This window comes from Phaethon lepturus, unplaced genomic scaffold (genome assembly GCF_000687285.1).
Source record: "Phaethon lepturus isolate BGI_N335 unplaced genomic scaffold, ASM68728v1 scaffold21332, whole genome shotgun sequence".
In the NCBI taxonomy this organism is placed as follows: Eukaryota; Metazoa; Chordata; class Aves; order Phaethontiformes; family Phaethontidae; genus Phaethon; species Phaethon lepturus.
Genome location: NW_010524448.1, coordinates 53,043 through 71,584, shown reverse-complemented (window position 1 = coordinate 71,584; position 18,542 = coordinate 53,043). Strand labels below are relative to the sequence as shown.

The 18,542-nt window shown below is 41.9% G+C and overlaps 1 protein-coding gene across 1 annotated transcript in view; it reads right to left on the bottom strand.

Moving 5' to 3' along the window:
• SPNS2 (spinster homolog 2 (Drosophila)) overlaps positions 1-18,542 on the bottom strand; it is a 118,383-nt gene that overhangs the window by 46,810 nt on the left and 53,031 nt on the right. Inside the window, exon 3 of the mRNA XM_010282464.1 lies at positions 9,117-9,253. Coding sequence (XP_010280766.1) covers positions 9,117-9,253 — 137 coding nt within the window. The remainder of the gene's footprint in view (positions 1-9,116; positions 9,254-18,542) is intronic.

The following is an 18,542-nucleotide window of genomic DNA, read 5'->3' as shown; positions in this document are numbered from 1 at the left end:
GCCTCAAGAACACAAGCCATAAGCTGCCTCATTTACATCCATGCTAAGTACGTCAGTTTGCATCCTTAAACAAACCGTAACATTTTGCCAGACCCATGTTAGAACACCCTAGTGAAGCACGAAGGTAGAGTGACATGTTCTACCACACCAATTTGGCATCCTCTCAATACCGTCAAAACCCAGTTATCTGGGAAGCTTATTTCCAAAGGAACAGGATCACATGGTGCCGTCCAGATGCTGCACAGTGCCTTACTTTGACTCCTGAACTCCTTTAACCAAGCCAGACTTCCCCACTACTGAAGCACAGCATGCAACACCGGAGACTGCACTGGGAATGACTTGAGTTCCTCAGGTCACAACCACTTCTGCAAGGATCATATTAAGCTGATAGGAAATTTTATAATTCCTTACTCTATATTTTAACATTCAATTGGAAACTTACATGCAGCATTGCTTTTTTTTTTTTTTTAACTTCGTAAAAATTTTTATTCTTTTTTTTCCCCCGAGCTGGTTCAGTCCATCTATTCAAGGAGAATTTTCCCTATTTTTCCATTCCTGGGATGTTTTGAATGAGGCTGAATTTAAGATGCTGTAATAATTATTTATACAGCATGACGCCAAAGCATTATAGAGCCTTCCAATAAGACAGGGTTGACACGATAAGCCATCCTTTTTGCGTTCCTTCAGCATACTCTGGGGTTAGGCCTCTACTGCAGTATGACAAGCAGAATATACATTTTAATAGACAACACCAGAAGAAGGAATGTTTCCAAGACACACACAGCCTAGCAATGAGATAAATATGCCTTCTTCCCTCTGCCGCCTCAGAAAATAACTGACCCAGGTGAGATTTCCTGCTCAGGCACAGTAACAGCAGGACAGGCACGATGATAGTTACAGGCAGGCATTGCTTCCAAACCATCCATTAACTGACATAGCGGCTGAACTTTCCTAGTCTTCAACCCAGAGGCTGTAAATTCAGGTTCCTGCATAAAAATGGGACACCGCTGTAAAGGTCTTCGGCCTGTAAAGATCTTTCATGCTGGCACCACAGTTCCCAGCTGCCGTCTCTAGGTATTTTCATGATCCGTTGAAACGACATCAAATGTAAGCGTATTGATTTAAAAAGATGTGGGGTCTGACTCAATCCCCACAAAGACACACAAAAGGTTCCCACAGACTTCCAAAGCAGGAGCTGAATCAGAACCACAATCACAGACCCTGTGATAATGACTGCAACATCTTCCAGTAACCTACATAACCAACGGTTCTCCAAAAAAGAGGTTAGGCAATTACAGGGAGCCCTCACAGAGACCCGCTGCAAATTAGCATTAAGCCTCGAGCCTGTTTCTTGATACTCTCCCAGCACAAACCTCTGTCCACCTGCTCTAGAAAATGCCTGAGCTCAGAGGAACAGTTCTGACATTTTAGTGCAAATTGCTGCCTTCATTTTAATGAACTGGCAAGGGAAGCCTCTGCAGCAGCACGCGTCGGTTCCAGCACAGAAACATCTCTTCTTCTGTCAGCATCCACGGTGTTTCAGATATTGCATGATTTCAGACCAATTAATGACCCAAAAGTAGGTAGCAGAGGACAGGAGGCACAGTTATGAACACAACAGCACACGATTGGGGTGATTTGAGAAGTTGGAATGGGATGTGGTGCCAGACTGCCTCTGCCCTGGGGAAGGTGGGACTTGGGGGGTGTAATCTTGATTGCTCGCAGGTCCTGGAGGGGAGAGCAGAACCGATCCTGTTCCAGACACGCTGCAGACAGGAAACTCAATGCATGGTAGACATATTCCTTACAATAGTTTCTTAGGTTAGTTTTTCTCATCACATGAATAAGCTTTCTGAGTAAGCTTTGGAACTGTACTCTGCCTCTCCCCTGGCAGCCATCACCAGCTGGGTTTTCAATAACTCTTCCCAGTATCTTCCAAATACGGGAGAGAAAAACCAACAATCACAGCAGAAAATACAACACTTCAATTTCTGATAACACCTATGAAAAGCCTCCTCCTCTCACAGATTGGCTTTTTGGGGCTGATAATCTGAGAACACCCTAACTTGTTTTTCATTTATAGTTTCCCTTGGAAGAGAGACAGGTAGCAAAGGACAAGGTAGGAATATAAAGCAGCTAGGAGACAAACACATGACAGTAATTCTGCACTCTATTTCAGCAAGCTGTGACTATTTCTTCTTTATAAATCTTCTCCCACCTCTTCTGTCCTAGGTCAGCAAAATTTGAGGGAACAATGAGGGCCCAAGATTCAAGAGTTCACATCATTACACTTGTCTGTGCAAGAGAAGATGTTGCTCTTACATGAAAAGAGTTTCCCACACGGTATTTGGTATCAGCTGTGCTGAAGATGCGAGCAGACTTGACAGATGCCCAGGATACCTTAAGACCAGAGCAGCCAATGCTTCGTTACTGAAGGAATAAGCAATAGAGTATTCTTTTCCTACAGTATATCTCACATAATTCATATTAAAAAATGCAAGATAGTACAACTAGTAAGAGTGCTGTGAATAGCACTGGGGAGGAGCAGCAGGTGCCGCCTTGCTGGAAAGGAATAAAAGAAATGGTGCTTTTCAATTCCCGTAGAAACTCTCATACTTCCTTGTCCAGGGAGCATAGATTTTGTTATGTCTTGACCTAGTCCTAGCTAGAGCTGGAGAGTCAGGTAGCTGTGAAAACACAGAGGGAGTTTCTCACAGCAGAACTGCTGTGGGAACCTGATAATTCCTAATTCCTAAGAACTGCAGCTTTGGAGATCTCATCCCCACCTCCAGCAGCCATTTAAGCGTAGGTACACGTAACCAGACTTGACGTAAGCTCATCTCTTCTACTGACGGGCAATGCCATCACCAGCACATTGCAGTGCAAGTAAGCCTTTTGCAGAGCAGGCTGCTGAGAGGGGAAGCAGGTCTAAAGGGGGCTGTGGAATTACGTTTCCTCAAACCATGTGCTTTCAGGCATACAGGAGAGGGAAAGCGAGGCGGAATCAGTCCATAAAGGATTTCACTCTGCCGTGTAAAGCGGTGATGAGAATCCCTATCCTCTCCCTCTCTTCTGAGACTTCAGAGCCACCCAACTCCAGCACAGCATCCTTCCTCTCCTGGCACCCACTGATCCCCAGCCCCTCAGCTCTCCTGCGGTGAGGAGGGAGCCCTGGTAGCTGGGGAGAAGAGATGTATAGATTGCCATGTCTCATCTTAGCAGAGGCAAAGCAGGAGCAGGTTACAGCTACCAGGTAGTGCAGCAGGGCACTATACCAGCATTACACATATGGCCGTAATAGTAGCACTTAGCAATTTGAGCGTTGACACTGCTGGCAGCTAGAGCAGCAGCACTGCTGCAGGATATTACCCACCCTAATCTCTTCCTCGGCGATAAGAGAGTATGCAGTGGACGGTATTTTTCCTGAGCAGTCTAGCAAAAGGGCAAACGTGCAGACATCCAAGTGTCAATAGCATGTGCTCATCTGTAGGGTTCCAGTACCACGTTAAAGGCTGGCAAAAGACACCAGAGCCAAGTAACAGCCTTTATCCATGAACACCCTGTGTCAGTTCCAGCACCGATTTCTGTAACAGCCACACGAACAGTCAGGAGTTGCGTGTAAGGGGAGGGATTGAATGTATGGGCAGCAGACTTCACAAAGTTGCTTGGAAGAATCTAATTTGCCTCTTTCTAAATGAGTTCTGCTCAAAAATAATAGGATGGAATAGTGGGGATATAAGCAATCTGGTAATGGTGACTTCATGGTGACTTCAAAGATAACACTCAGTACCCTTCTCATGTACAAAACGATGGCTTGGGGCTTTTAGATTTGTTTGTTTCTGTTTTTCAAACCGTGGACTTATCTTACACAGTGGAAGCAAAGGAACAGAAGCTGTATCTTTTATAATACAACTTCTGCCAGAGCATGTAAGACTACAGGCTTTTTTTTTTCCCCCCCTTGTAGTGAATCACCATGTGTAGGGGGGTGAGGTTGGTTTATGTTTATGTTTTTTAAAAGTAACCCAACTAACCATTTGTTCCGTACTGCACATAATTTGTTGCTTCTCTTTTAGCACTCCTTGAAAGACAAGCTTCAGAAATAAATATACATCTGGCAAGTCTGAAAGACAGGACTTTATCCAGCACTGCAGGCTAACTGGAATTCCACAGTGGCCTATTTCTTCCCCTTTCAGAGATAAATCAAAAGGAGAGGAAAAGAAAAAAAAACACTAGCAGAAATACCTATCCAGATTAATTTGCAGTGGGAGCAAAAAGGTTTCATCATGTTAGCTACATCAACATTTAAAGAGAAATATTTACCAAGAACTGAAGGACTCAAAAGCACATTCCTGGTTTACCATGTTAATTCTTTGCTTTTCCATTTCCAAACTTTCTACCATCTGCAGCTCTGATGTCTCCCAGCGAACCCACGTTACCACAGCCTGGTCTGGCTGATTATTAGGTACACTTGGTCTCTCAGCCTAGTGGAGCCAAACTAGTTAGTAGAATACTTTGCTCATCTGTAAAACAGCATCCCTTTGACATAGAAATATGCTTTTTTCAAGATATTTACATGGGAAATAGCAGTATTTCACAAGACAGGGGAAACTGTCTGCAACTTTCCACCTCCAAGCTCCTTCTTGCTTTAAGAAGCTGGTGTCTGCCCACAAGGGAGAAGGGTCTCAGTCTCTCAGAAGTTTGTGCTAAGAGGGGTAGGAAGGTTATCACCAAAAGCAAGGTTTTGTCTACAATAAATTTCTGACCAAAGTAGTCAGCTGTAAGAACTATTATTATGACTAATAGATGTGGATATCCCAGCAGCCAGAAACAAACTCTCAGCACATAGCCTGATCGCTCCCGATAACCAAGCTGCTTCACATGAAACTGGCCAGAAAGAGAGAAATGGTGCAACTGGGATTACAGACTCTTTCCAATGACATCCTGGAATATAAACCAGCTCGAGATGATCAGCCACAACACAGGCAGTCAGGCACTATGCTCATCAAAATGCCACTTAAGAGAAAAAACTGGTTACTTATTAGAGTTTATACTGATACAGAGGAAGACAGACACATATTTAGCTTTTTGCATGGATGGAAATGCATCTTGGTAAAGAAACGCCATGATGTCTGTGTGCTCAGTGCATTTCTCTGTGATACAACTCTATACTGCACAGCAGTATACTTATTTTTTGCTGATTTATTAAGGAGCATGAACCAACAGCCAGAAAGTGTTTTCTCCAAATGCTTGCCAAAAGCTAAAAACAAGACAAGAAAGGGTTTTGCAGGTGAAAGTACCAAAATTTGTCTACCCACAGGTGCAGAACTGATTAAAAGGCATACATAAAGGGAGGTAATTTCTAAGCAGGTGTTTGTACTTACAAAATACAAATTAAGACACATACATACTTTATTGAAGTTTCTATAAATGGAGTTAATCTAGAGATATGTCTAAATATGTACCGATTTTAACTAATTTTAGATTAACAAACAAGTTTGTTAATGATTTTTTAATGCAACTTTTATTTTAGAAAGCAAATTTTTATTTTAGAAACTTTTATTTTAGAAAGTGCTAAACAGTGTTATAGAGCAGAAAGTAGCAGAGACAAAGTAGAGGAGGACTCATTTCTTATTTTGCTGTAGAGAAATTGTGCATTAATATAAAGTATCAAATCATGTTATTTGACAGAACAAAAAGTGACCTTCTGATGATTTTCTTTAGTTAAATTTATCATTAGCTATTTTTATCCATGAAAGCAAGTGTATTTATTGAATTACTGTCTGATACGGTATTTGTGTTTCTTATTTTGATTTGTTTTAAATGTAATTTAAGACTTCATGAACAGTAACCAAACATTTAAGTATCTAGTTGTCCTGTTTCTGTTTTGCTAGGCACGGACTTCATGCATTGCTGTTTTCTGTAACTATCACCTCCTATATACTCTGGAACTATCCTTAAATTTTGGTCTATTTTCTTTTTTCCCTGTGAGAGCCTATTATTTAGTTATTTAGTAACTGCTAGCAGAAGAGAGATTCATTCTTCATTTATTTGATGGTCATTATTCCATGTTAAAAGCCCAAAGATATTTGGTAATAAATAACTAAGGATATTTTAATAAGTGGTTACAAACCTTAATGTGGTGCTCTCTAGCAACTACATGTCTGCACAGCATATATATCCAATTCCCTGTTTTATCTGCCAATTTTCAGTCACTATCTTTTTAACCCAAACAGCATGAAATAGCATTTAGATAGTATCTTAGATGAACAGTTTCATTGTGCTCCGCTCCTTTTTTCCAGATCAAAATCTACCTCACTGAGATAATTTCTCACTCCTTGTCCTTTTCTTGCCACATGGATATTTCTTCATTGAATAACTTGACAGATAAAAATTAACATGTCCTTTTCTGTATGCTTATTTGCACACTAAATTACAAAAGATAGCATTTTGATTGTTTTCTTTTAAGTGTCCAAATTTCAACCAGGAACTAATATCAACAACACACTGCCAAAAACCTTTACAAGCTGGGTGCCTTCGGACTCCACGAGCAATGTAGCTGTTTTCTGCCTTTGTTAAGCTGTCTCCTTCCACTTCCACTCCAAATTTGAACTCTGCGGAAGTGTACTCTAACTACACAGTGATAGCATGCACGAGGCACTAGACACTGTCAAAATTTGAAGAAAGGCAATGCCTGAAGACACAGTTTGCTATTTCTACGGAATGGCTATTGTTGCTCACCTAGTTCAGTATTTTTGCTGTCGCCACATAAAGGAGTTTTCTGTACAGTTTTTCAATGGCCTCAGCCTGTGCTAGCTTGCCCCTTCTAGCCCTGTGTTTTCATATTAACTTGGGAGTGAGTACTTATCTAGTTACAGTAGCCTCACTACTGCTTTTATTTGTGCTGACAAGAGTTTTTCATATTTCAGTTCCTGGCCTTCCTCCCTGACAAACACACGTACAGTCTTAAAAGAAATAAAAAATGTTGAGTGAAGAGCCAGTGTTTTGCTCCTCAAATACATCCTAGAAGTCAAAGATCAGGAAAAATACCTGGTTAGTCACTGCCTAAAGGAAAAAAGCTGCATCAGCTCTTCTCTGACTCTTTTTCTCATTAGTACTTCAGAAATTCACCTTGTTCAATGTGGCATGTCTTCCCAATTAGAGATCAGGCCTCCAAAAAGGATACCAGAGTGGTAGGGATACTATGTAAAGCTGGGATTATTCTTATGACCTTGCTCAACTGCTGCAGCCACTGGGTTAAGCACATCCACAGAGCAGCTGAAAGATTTTCCGTTATCTCCTGGAGCCGATAACAAGAGCTGGGCATGAGACACCTAGCTTAATAGGCAATTTTTCCGGTAGAGTTGAGAATCACAGCACAATCAGGACAGGGGATTTTTCTCAGTGTTAGGGTGGGTTTTATCCAAGGTTGTAGTTTGGGTCCAGAGTTAGCACTGATGCAAATCCAGGAGAAATTAACCCAAGTCTGGCTATTATAGCTCTCTTGTGACTTCCAAAACAATTGGGATTTGGATTCCAAACATAATCTGGCTTTATAAACGTTAATTCTCCCTTTCTTTGGCTAAAAATATGCCACTTCCACTCTGAGCTGCTGTATACTGATGACCATATATATTAATCCCTGAACTACTTCAACTAATAAGCCCCAAATCCTTAAACTGAAAATCAACTCTGAAAACACAGATTACATCAGTCCAGTTCCAATGTTCCACTACTTGCAACTACAGGACTAGGTCCATTACAGAAAGAGCTATGAGAACCTGAGTATGAATGTGTGTTCGTAACAGAAGAAGGGTTTATAAGCAGGTAATTGGTTCCTTCATGAAATGCTTCCCTCTTTGGGCTCTGTTGCTTTTTCAGAATGTTATGAAGAGGAATTTAAAAAAAAAAAAAGGCAAACCAAAACACCCTCTTCATTTTAGATGGGAGATGTTCTTTCTCTAGAAAGGATGCTTCCTGCCCAATTTTAAACCAGAACAATTCACTGAGTTAAAGGCTTCTACGTTTGTCCATACGCATTTTTCTTTAGAAATGCAGCAACAAGCAATCCAACACGAAAGCCAGACAGACACGTGACTGCCACTGCCCACTTTAGGTGGAAATTCTCTTTTATTAGAAACTGCAGAGTATGTGTGTGGGCAGGAGGGAGCAGGGCGGAGAGTTTAGTCTCTGGTTGTCATTCTTTAGGCGCGACCACAATGCTGCAATCTCTGGAACGCAGATGGACAGAAAGGATGAGGAATGCCCCTGCCTCTCTTGGGGAAATCAGCCTGATGATGCCAGGAGCTGTGATTTGTCTCTCCAGGAATGTTGCCACCTGCAGCAATTAAACCTCCTCTAGAACATGATTTAAACAAGAAGATATTTTTCCCCAGAAACTGCCAGATCATTCTTTCCTACAAGTACCTCTGACAGGCAAGAAAATTAATGCAATGAGGAGTCCTCAAAATGGGGTACTGTTGCTGTCCTGAAAGCAGGTGAGGGATGCTGCGCATAGCTTGACAAAATTAAGTGACCCTGACAACTCCATCATCAGTTCTTCAAACATACCCATCAACTAGCATTAAAGAAGCTGAAACTATGTCTAATCTCTATGCTATCATCCACCTTTACTACCTTTGACGGACAGGAAACAAAGCACATGTATAAAACCACTGCTGGACGCATTTTGTCACTCTACATACGACGAGCAGATTTCCCAACAAACTCCAACAGCTTCTCTTACATATCAGAAGAGAACCACTATATAGGCATGGACAGCTTTTTTTCAAAGTAATTTTTAAAGCTTTTTAAAGTTTCTTTAGGATCTCCCTCAAAACAAAACCCTTATTTCAACAGAAATTCTTGCTTTGATATGCTTCACCTGTTATTTTTTTAATGAATGTGGATGATCAAAGAATAACAGCTTTCACAGTTAAGAAAACACAGTTACCCAGACCACACTTCACCTACAAAAGGTAAGATAATGCAATACGCTTTATGTCAAATCCACACCAGAGGGATACGTTCCCCTTGAGCACACTGTGATGGGCGTTTTTTAGGAACATATTGTCCATTTTTTCAGGACACCCTTTAAAGTGCCTTTGCAAAGATCTTACCTGTTCAGTGATGAAGGAGCTTGAAAATGTGACAGCTGACCAAAAGAAGATCCCACAGCTGAGAATGATCTTTCTGTTGAAACGGTCACCGAGGTAACCAAAGATAGGTGCCGCAACCATGAAACTACAGATGAAAACTGCAAAGGAGAGGAAAAGGAAAGAAACGTTTAATAAACATCAGGCCAAGCACTTGAAAACTAATTTTCTGCAAGCCAAATCCTCTGGAGAGCAGTTCCATTTAATTAGACGTTCTGCCGCCCTGCCTTACAAAGTTGTGCAGTCTGATAGGGCTTCAGAAGTCAGTGTTTCCTTAATCAAACCGATTTTTCATTCCCAAAGAAACCAGTGAACTCATATTACATTTGAAAGCACCGGCACCTTACAGTCTGCTGAGAGCTCAGCATCCGGGCATAGGCAAAACCAGGGCAGAATAAATGAAGAGCTTCTGCCTAAATGTCACTGAGAAGGTGAAGCAGAGGTTGGAAGGAGTTTCAAGCAAACAGAAATCAAGCCCAGGGCTCCTTGTTGTCTCTTGTAGTAGAGACCAGAGAGAAATAGGCCACAGAAACTGAAGTTCGTTCATTCTTCCTAGCAGTATTTTAAAGCAACTATGAAACAGAATTACAGAATTAGTTCACAGAAACACTAAGGAAAAACAGTTAACTACTATCATCCTACCAGCACCAGCCCTGTAGTTAGACAGAAAACTCCTTCCTCCTCATTAGCTCCTTTCACCTGCACTGAACTTGTATTTACACCCATTACTGAGCAACAGTTTCACTAAAAGAGTTTTAACCTAGAATGCCCTAACAGGCCAGGAATGTCCTCTTCTGAAAGACTACAAGGTCACCTTTCCCCTTTGCTTCCCCCCAAAAAACCCAAAGCATTAACCCAAGACCTTCTGTCACGTAGGACTGAGGCTCTTGATAGCACAAATAGCATAAAACCTCTGCAAAATCTCCTCGACCTCACTCCTCCAGCTTAGCTCAAACCAATCTAGCCAGTGACACCACTGAAAACGCCTGAAAGGAGGCACTCGCACCGTATTCATTATTAATTTGAACTTAGCAGAAATTCCTAGATTTTAAGCTGATTTATACCCGGCTTTTGTCTGTCCTCATTAGAGATTTGGACGAGAGCAGCCACATTAATTTTACTGCCAAGTAGTATGAACTTTTTGACTTTCACTGTCTGCCTTGGGTTCAGTAAACCCAGAAGGATTTGGGTGGGACACTGGAATACCCTGAGATCCTGCTTTACTCTCAGGTTTATGACTCACATTAATTATTGGGTAGTTCTTGGAAGGCAGGGTGGGCTTTTGGCATTGTCTAACCCTAGCCGTCTACATTTAATTGTATAAAAGTGGGTGGGAGGGATAGGATAGGAAAAAAAAAAGGCAAGAGATGAGGACACACACCCCTTTGCTTGGAATGCACGCATAAAATTCAGGCGGTTAAGACCCAAATTATTAATTTTTCATGCATGATATACGATAGCTCAAAAACATGCAGAATGCTGAACTATGAAATGATCTAAACGTCTCTGCTTTTTTAATATATTAAGATGTCAAAGCTGCTTTATAAATAATACATAGCCATTTGCATCTATATTTTGTGAGCCGTGATTGTGTGTATATCAATTTTGCACTATGATATTTGATAGGAATTACAGCTTTCCTCTTTTTACGTTTAGAGTAAAATAAATGGCGATAATACAGAAACGTTAAGACATGAAAAGAAGCACATGCAATGTTAAATCACACATATTTCAATAGTCATGCTATGAGCAACATTGCAGTTAAGCTAGCACATAAACCCTGTTGATAGGCAGAACGCTCCATCCCCACGCCTATCCCAAAATCCTTGGGCAAACAAAACCTGTTGAACGCAGCTACAAGCACTTACGCAGTATTTTCACCTCGTGTTTTACACAGAAGCTACACAACTAGTCTGAAACCCAGCTTAGCACTCTATCCCCAGGAAACCAGTCCCCATGTGGGGCTGATACCTTTTCGGAAGACCGGGCAGCGCCGCTGCCCCTTCCCTGCAGCACACACACCCTGGTGCAGAGCCCAGCTTTGCCAGACGGGGCTGTTGCGCGTCTCCGGCACAGGTCTCTGCTCACGCAGGCTCCCACCTCCCGCACGCAATGCTCGGGGTAGCCCCAGAGCCCCACCGTTTTGCTGAGCCAGGTTCCCTGCTTAGTCGCGGGACAGGGACTGCCTGGGTAACTGCCCGTCTTCCTACACAGGAGCACTTTGTCGTGCTCACCCACCCCTGCAGCACAGTCCAGCTCCCTGAGCTCCGCACCCCCGAAACCCTTGATCTCCAGTGAACTTGGCTCTAGTAGACCAGCAGTGGCTTACAAATCTCTACTCTGCAAGGGTGCATCTGCACTGGCCCCAGTCCAACAAGGCACTTAAGCACATGCTTATATTAAGCATTTTAGAGTCATCAATTCCATGATGTAGTGGTTTCCTGAATTAACACCAAACTGCTCGGCAACTTCCAAAGCTGGTGCAACCTGGCACGAAGAATGTGTGACTGTTTATTGGGAGTGAGAAGCAGAAAATGACTCTGACACGTACAGAACAGTGTGCCCATTGCAATTTGACCCTACCCTTGGAAGGACACTGAAATTCATTCAATTCAGAATCATATATTCTGCTATTTTTACGATGTAAAAAGACATGAAGCTAAAAGAGCTTCCAAGGGAAAACTGGAAACATCCAAGTCAGCATCCCACCATTTCAAATATCGAATAACCTGATTAATTCAACTTTGAGACATGGGGGGTGTGATCCAAAATTCACATTAATCAGTAGGATTATTAGCTTCAATGACCTCTGCATCATAAATGCAAAGTCTAATTCTGAAATTTGGGCAAAAGCAGGCAAAAAGTGCAAACCTCCTCTTTCCAATACAAAAAACAAACAAAAAGAATGTCCAATGCATTTCCAACAACAGACATCCTGCTGTTACCCAATTCCCTTCAGAGAATTTATTTTTGGAAGATTTTGAACTGAGCTGTGAGCTTCGCCATCAGTAAGCAGCTGACCTGACAGCTCCACAAGGTGCAAAACGAAAGGACAAATAATAGGTAATGGAACACAGCTGTCATAATAATAAATGCAATTTATATCAAGACTATTTATGACCCAAATATGCATCAGAGCGTTGATTGACTCAAATAAATGCAGAATATGATGGCTGTGTGGTCTGTCAAAAGGATCTGCCTGTTACAGGCATTTCCCATGAATCAATTTTTGCAATTATTCCTGCAAATGACAGACGAGACTCCTGAACAACAGATTGGGTTGGCAGAGTGGAGGTGAATGAATCTGGGGCACATTACCAGGTGGGATGGAAACCTGAGTTACTCTAGACCAAGAGGAGTTGAGGTTCTGCAACGACTGATGACCGTGAAGGAGAAATCTTATCCAGAAGACAGAAACCTGCTAGCATGTTCAGTTGGAGAGAGGCACAGCAGAAACAGGATTAATTTGCAGAGAAAGATGGCTGCAGCACAAGGCAGAGAGATGCATCCTAGTAAAGGAGCCCAGCACTTGTGCCAGCCTCTTCCTATCTGGCCCCTCTTCCACAGCATTTTCTGCTCCTTGCACTCACCCCACTCCCCAATCAATATCCAAGTGACACCACAGCAGCTGCTGCTTCGGTTCAACCCACTGCCACAAATCTTTTACGTTAGGAGAGAGCTGTGACAGAGGCTGGCATTTCATCTGCCTCTCCCCAGTCAACAACAACTCCTGCCATTTACACTTAAAGCCATCTCAGAATATTACCAACTCTTGAAGAGATGTACAGTGCAAGAGTTAGGAATCCACTGGGATTTGGGATGAGCTACTGAAAGGGTGGTGATGATGTTCAGAGCAGCTGTGGGCAGGTATAGCTGTGTCAGTCACTATTATGTATGCTGTACAGCTAATTTCTCTTGGTAAACGATCTCCAACCGTGCCAGCAGAAGTGGCTCACTCCCAGCACTGGGTGGAGCTGGGATACATTTCTGCAGAAGCAAATTATCATGTGAGCAAAGGATGAATAAACAGAGACATAATGAATGCCATCCCAGGAGGGAGGTTCTTTTAAGTACAGGTATTTTCAAAAGGAGATCACATTTGTCTTTATACCTCCCTTTGTGGCTTAGCCGCTGAAATGCCGACCGTGGTGAGAATGCAGGAAGAGTCTAATTGCCCAAACAGGATGGCTCGGTGTCTATTTCTGCCTCTGAATGCCTGTCCCACCCTGTACAGGTGCACAGGCACCTTCGCAGCCCAGCTTTTTCTGTGCATGGCTGGAATTACAAAAATGTGCAGCATAAAAAAAAAAGAAAAAAAAAAAAACAATCTTGCCCTTCCTAGCCAAACACACACCAGAGAAGGAAAACATCCTCCCCAGCCTCTATTGTCTACTTCGTATATTGTAGTTTCAGTCATCTTTCAGGGATTATGGCCAGGGAACTGCTATTCAGGCCACACTTTCCCCTCTCAAGAGCTGGCTGTGTACCCAGTGGAAAAGTAAACCCCCAGACAGTGGAAGCAAAGGAGATGAGGGAAGAGGGAAAAAACTGTAGACTTTATATTTAACAGCCACAAAAAGCTCCTGCCTACTGGAACTAGACTTCATTGCTTTTATTTTTGTCTTTTTCCCCTCCAAATAACAGTTTACCAGCTTGGCTCTATAACTGTTCCCTGAAACGGCTCTGACCCATCAGCTTTCCACCCCTTGATTCCAAAGACACTATTGTCTCTGTCTCACTTGCTCTTTTCTTACATGGACTGATCAACCCTTTGTAGCTCAGAGGGTGCTTCTCCTGCCAGCAGGTCCTCCATGTAGTATAACCAAGAAGGAAGAGCACAGAGGCACACACAGAAGCTGCATTTCCTCAGTAACTGAAAGGTTCAGAGGATCACAGGCACCCCCAAGAAAAGATCCCTTCTTTCAGTTTTGACTTCAAACACACAGGGTTTATTTTTTCCTATCAGGAATAACACTAGAAAGATTCAGGTAAAAATAGCTTGCTCGCTCTATGGGGGGATACTCAACAAGAAAAAAATAGTGGCTATCTTGGAGCTCTGAGTCAGCATGAAACCGTATATACATGTCTAATTGAGTGCTGACAATGTGTTTGGCTCAGTGGAAGGCAAACCCAGACAGCCTCTGCCTCAAGGGACTGGCAATCCACTTCGACACAGCAAAGAACTATGCGCTGTGAAGTTGTTAATATTTTCCCAACAACAAATTTCCAAACAATGAGAACACCTAAACACCCAGCTCGCTCTGGATGGGATAATTTACGGGTGTGTACTAGAACAATACTGCTCTTTCTGCATGAGACACTGCCCTGCTGGGATTTGTTTGAGCCACTTCTACTCCAGGGACTTTCGGTTGTGAATGCACGTGTTACTCAAGCTGCTCATGGGACCAGCAGCCATCTACCTGCAATGGTGAATAAAGACTTGCCCAACAGCCCAACCAGCCCCTCTGTTTCAAAGACATGTTTTTACAATGCTTCTTTTTTTATTTTCCTCATAGTTTTATGCGATACTACTACTACTCAGCACATACATATACAGCACATTTAATCACAGCGAGGCTTGGGACAATTTAGAAAGGAAGTTAAATATCATTAATTTCTACTTCAGGGCTAAGGAAATTAAGACAACGAGAAAGTGAACTACCCAGGATGAACTACAGAAATCTTGAAGACACACAGGTCTTCCAGCTTCAGCAGTGCCCTGTTTACAGGACCATATCTATGCTAAAGGTATTTTTAAAGGTCTACAACCACAGTTAAAAGTTAATTTCTTACAGCACTATCCAAGCCAAGTAAGAATGAAGATCCTTTCGTACTATTTATCATTGAACCTGATAACCACAGTGATGTGACCAAGGTAAAAGTGACATCTGACTATGGGGCAATCCAAGGCTCTGGGAAATCTCAGCAATGTGATTTATAACATTCATTCTTTGATGAAGATGAATTCTTACAATACAATTATTTGTACAAAATATCACCCGTCAAATCATCATTATCACAAATTCCACTATAGGTACGCTGCTACATCACTCTCCACATGGACTTTGTCCTACTTCATTTTGAATTCAACAGCCAACAGATGGATCGTGTTACTGTGTTTTGCTAAGTGCAAAACACAAGATCACTGGATTCCAGACTATCATGCAGACTAGAAGATTCTGACAAGTGTAAAGCACTTTGAAATACACCATCAGTTCCGTATGTCATGCAAAGCTGTCCTATAGTGACAGTATCGAACACGGAAGCATTTTAAAAAAAAAAAAAAAAAAAAAAGACTTGAGAACACACCAAGTCAGTTGGACTTCAGTATACAAATACTTGGTTTGGACATGGCCTTAAATGCTCTTCCAGAACAGAGCACAATACAAGATGAAATAAAGAATTTCATAAATGCCTCATTTCTGTGTGCTTGTGTCCTCAGCAAATTAATGAGGAGAAAATCAGTACTATAAAAGGTGTGGACCTAATTACTCACACTCTTTGCATTTCTTCAGTATCTCTCTGTCTGGCAGGACACTCTAGATTGCCCCTCCCTCACTGCAGATGCCACTCATCAGTATGCAAGCTCCAATCTTGCCTTCTCCGTGGGGAGCATGTTGCACCATGAGATGCCAGGTTTTTTTCCTTAGAGAAAACTGATATAAAATATAAACAACATGTTCAGGGTGACTATATACACACACAGTTGACATACAGGTTTACATTGAGAAGAAGGCTGTTGTACGATACCACTCAAATTCATTTGCTGTGACAGGGTCAGAACCCAATTACAAAAACACACTTACGAAGACAGACAAGACCTGAACACAGCTTTCCTGGCAAATTCATGATTGAATCAACATCACACAAGATGCAGCCCCAGGAATAATTCAGTGCTGATAACTCCATCCCTTTTCCTCACTGCAGAGACCAGATTCTTCCAAGAGTTGGCCCTTATATTCCCAGCAAAGGATATCCTGAAGGCTTACTTTGTTCACCTTAGCCAACAAGAATAATTGCTTCAGTGGGAATTGCTGGGAAATCCACTTCTTGGAAACAGAAAATGAGATAAGAATAGCCAGAAAACCAGTCTAGTAACACACTAATACCACCTGAGCTTTGAGAGGAACTGTGTTGGGCAAAAAACAACCACTGTGGTCAAATATAAGTAACTGCTGTCAAAACTGTCATATATAGTACAGTATATCATTGATCTACACAGTGGTGACTATGTGATGTTGGGGATGTGAGAGGTATTTCACTCAGTCATGCATCACTGCATAGGGATGGAGAAATATTCCTCTTTAGTCCCAGATGCCTAGATAACAGCTACAAGAAATAACTTTAACAGAAGTGAAGCCTAAAAAGGGAAACAATCCTTACATGTGAGTGCTGTTGTCCACAGACTGGCAAAGACTAGAGTCCAATAGAGTAGGCTTACAGACAAAATCATTCAAATACAAATCAAACCATGAAACACTCGACCGATCCATCTGTAAGTACTGCTGCATGTGCCGTAGTGGAAGTAAAACCATCGCTAAAGACATGAACTACTGTCATTCTGGTCTTCTAAAGAGCCCATTTTAACAGCTGTTCAGAGGATATAGGACAGTTTGATCGCCACCAGCAAGAGGTGACTATAACCAGTGAGCTGTCAACTGCTGACCCTGGCACTGCTACTGCCGGGCTGAGATAGGCACGTGCCTGCAGCCAGCAGAGTATTACTGCTTGTGACTAGAAGACAGAGAGACCCAGAAATGATCAGATACAACGCACTGCTGAGGACACCAACCCTGCCATAACATATACTGCCTCCCACATAAACTTAAAGGAAAGACAAAGAATGTCTTCAGCCTACTTTCTATAGACCTAAGCCAGTATCTCTATAAAACGGATCGCTCTGTGGTCCTCACTTTTATGGTCCACAGCATACCAGCATTCCCTAAAGAGTAGTAACGGTGGTCCTCTCACTTAAGCCTCACAAATACTGCTGTAACATTGCAAAGTTTGAAATCAGTCTTGGTTTCCTGATTCAGGTGATCAGCATTTGTAAATGCAAGGAAAAAATGGCTTTGAATTTAAAGCCAAGACCTAAGCACTCAAATTTTGCACTTTTTAAAAATTAATTTCCAATATTATGTCAATTGAAGCTGCATTTAAAGATTCAGCCATTCACATCTTGCTTATTGTTAAGCAATTAAGTAGAAGGCTATTCACAGTTATTATTTCACAACCATTTTCCACATCCACTGAGGTCAAATTCTATCATGCTGTACTTCAGAATTTTTTATCTAAGTGTTCTGTGGAACAGCTAGCATTTTACTGTGCTGTTCAGTCTCTGGCTGTCCAGCAAATTTTCTGGGAGCAGGAGTTAACTTGATTACAGTTTGAACAGCTGTACACAGACAACATAATTTAAAAAGAAAAGAGGAAAAACCCAAACCCACCTTCTGCTTTTTACTTTGGGAATTACAGTGATTACATTACTATTGTTTTAAAGGGATTTGGGCAACGTGAACATCAATAAACCGGTTACTGTGTTCCTAGAGATGTGCTTCATAATACAATGCTGCAGGCAGCTATCCAAAGGAACAGTTCCAACGTACAGCGTTCAGTCCACTGCTTCCCTTGTGCCTAAACCCTGCAGTGAGCTGGTTCCGAGAAGAACAGCAGATAGCCAACCCCAATGAACATCTTTCGCAATCATATAAATAGTGTATTTGCTAGCAGAATATCTTCTGTGGCTACACAGTGTGTTTAATTAGGGGATTTAAATTTACCCATGAGAACATATGAGGAGCAGACACCACTTCTCCCCATCAATTACAAAAAAAATCTGCACACCTGGGTCAGTTGCACAACTTGGTTCATTACCTGGTGGGCAAAAAGAAGTGGCAGGAACAGGAGGATGTGGCAGAGTTTGCTTTCCATGGCAGTATCATACAAAAGGTGTGCAAATTATTGCCTAAGACAGCATTAGATTGCTGACACTTAGAAGCAGAACCCAGAAAATGAGCTCGTCTGTCAGTGTTTAAACTCCGCTTTTGCATTTCTTACCGCTCGAAAATGAATTATTAAATAAGTCAAGGCCACTTTTGTTTTATAGCCACTTCCACTTTGAGTTGTATTTCTACAAAATGCTTTTAGTATGGTTTGATTTAGACTCCTGACCAATTCACTGGAAGGACTCCCACTTGATTCAGGGGGCATTAGAGCCCACTGTTTAGATGTAACTGCTTACGAATCCCCAATGACAGCAGAGATCAGAACCTCTTTGCCGGTACACATTTTAGTATTTGTAAGTTTACTGCATCCCTGTAACATAAAAGGTTATTTATTGGGAAAAGTACAGAGAGCATCAAAAAGTCAAAAGGATGAAACAGACCATTT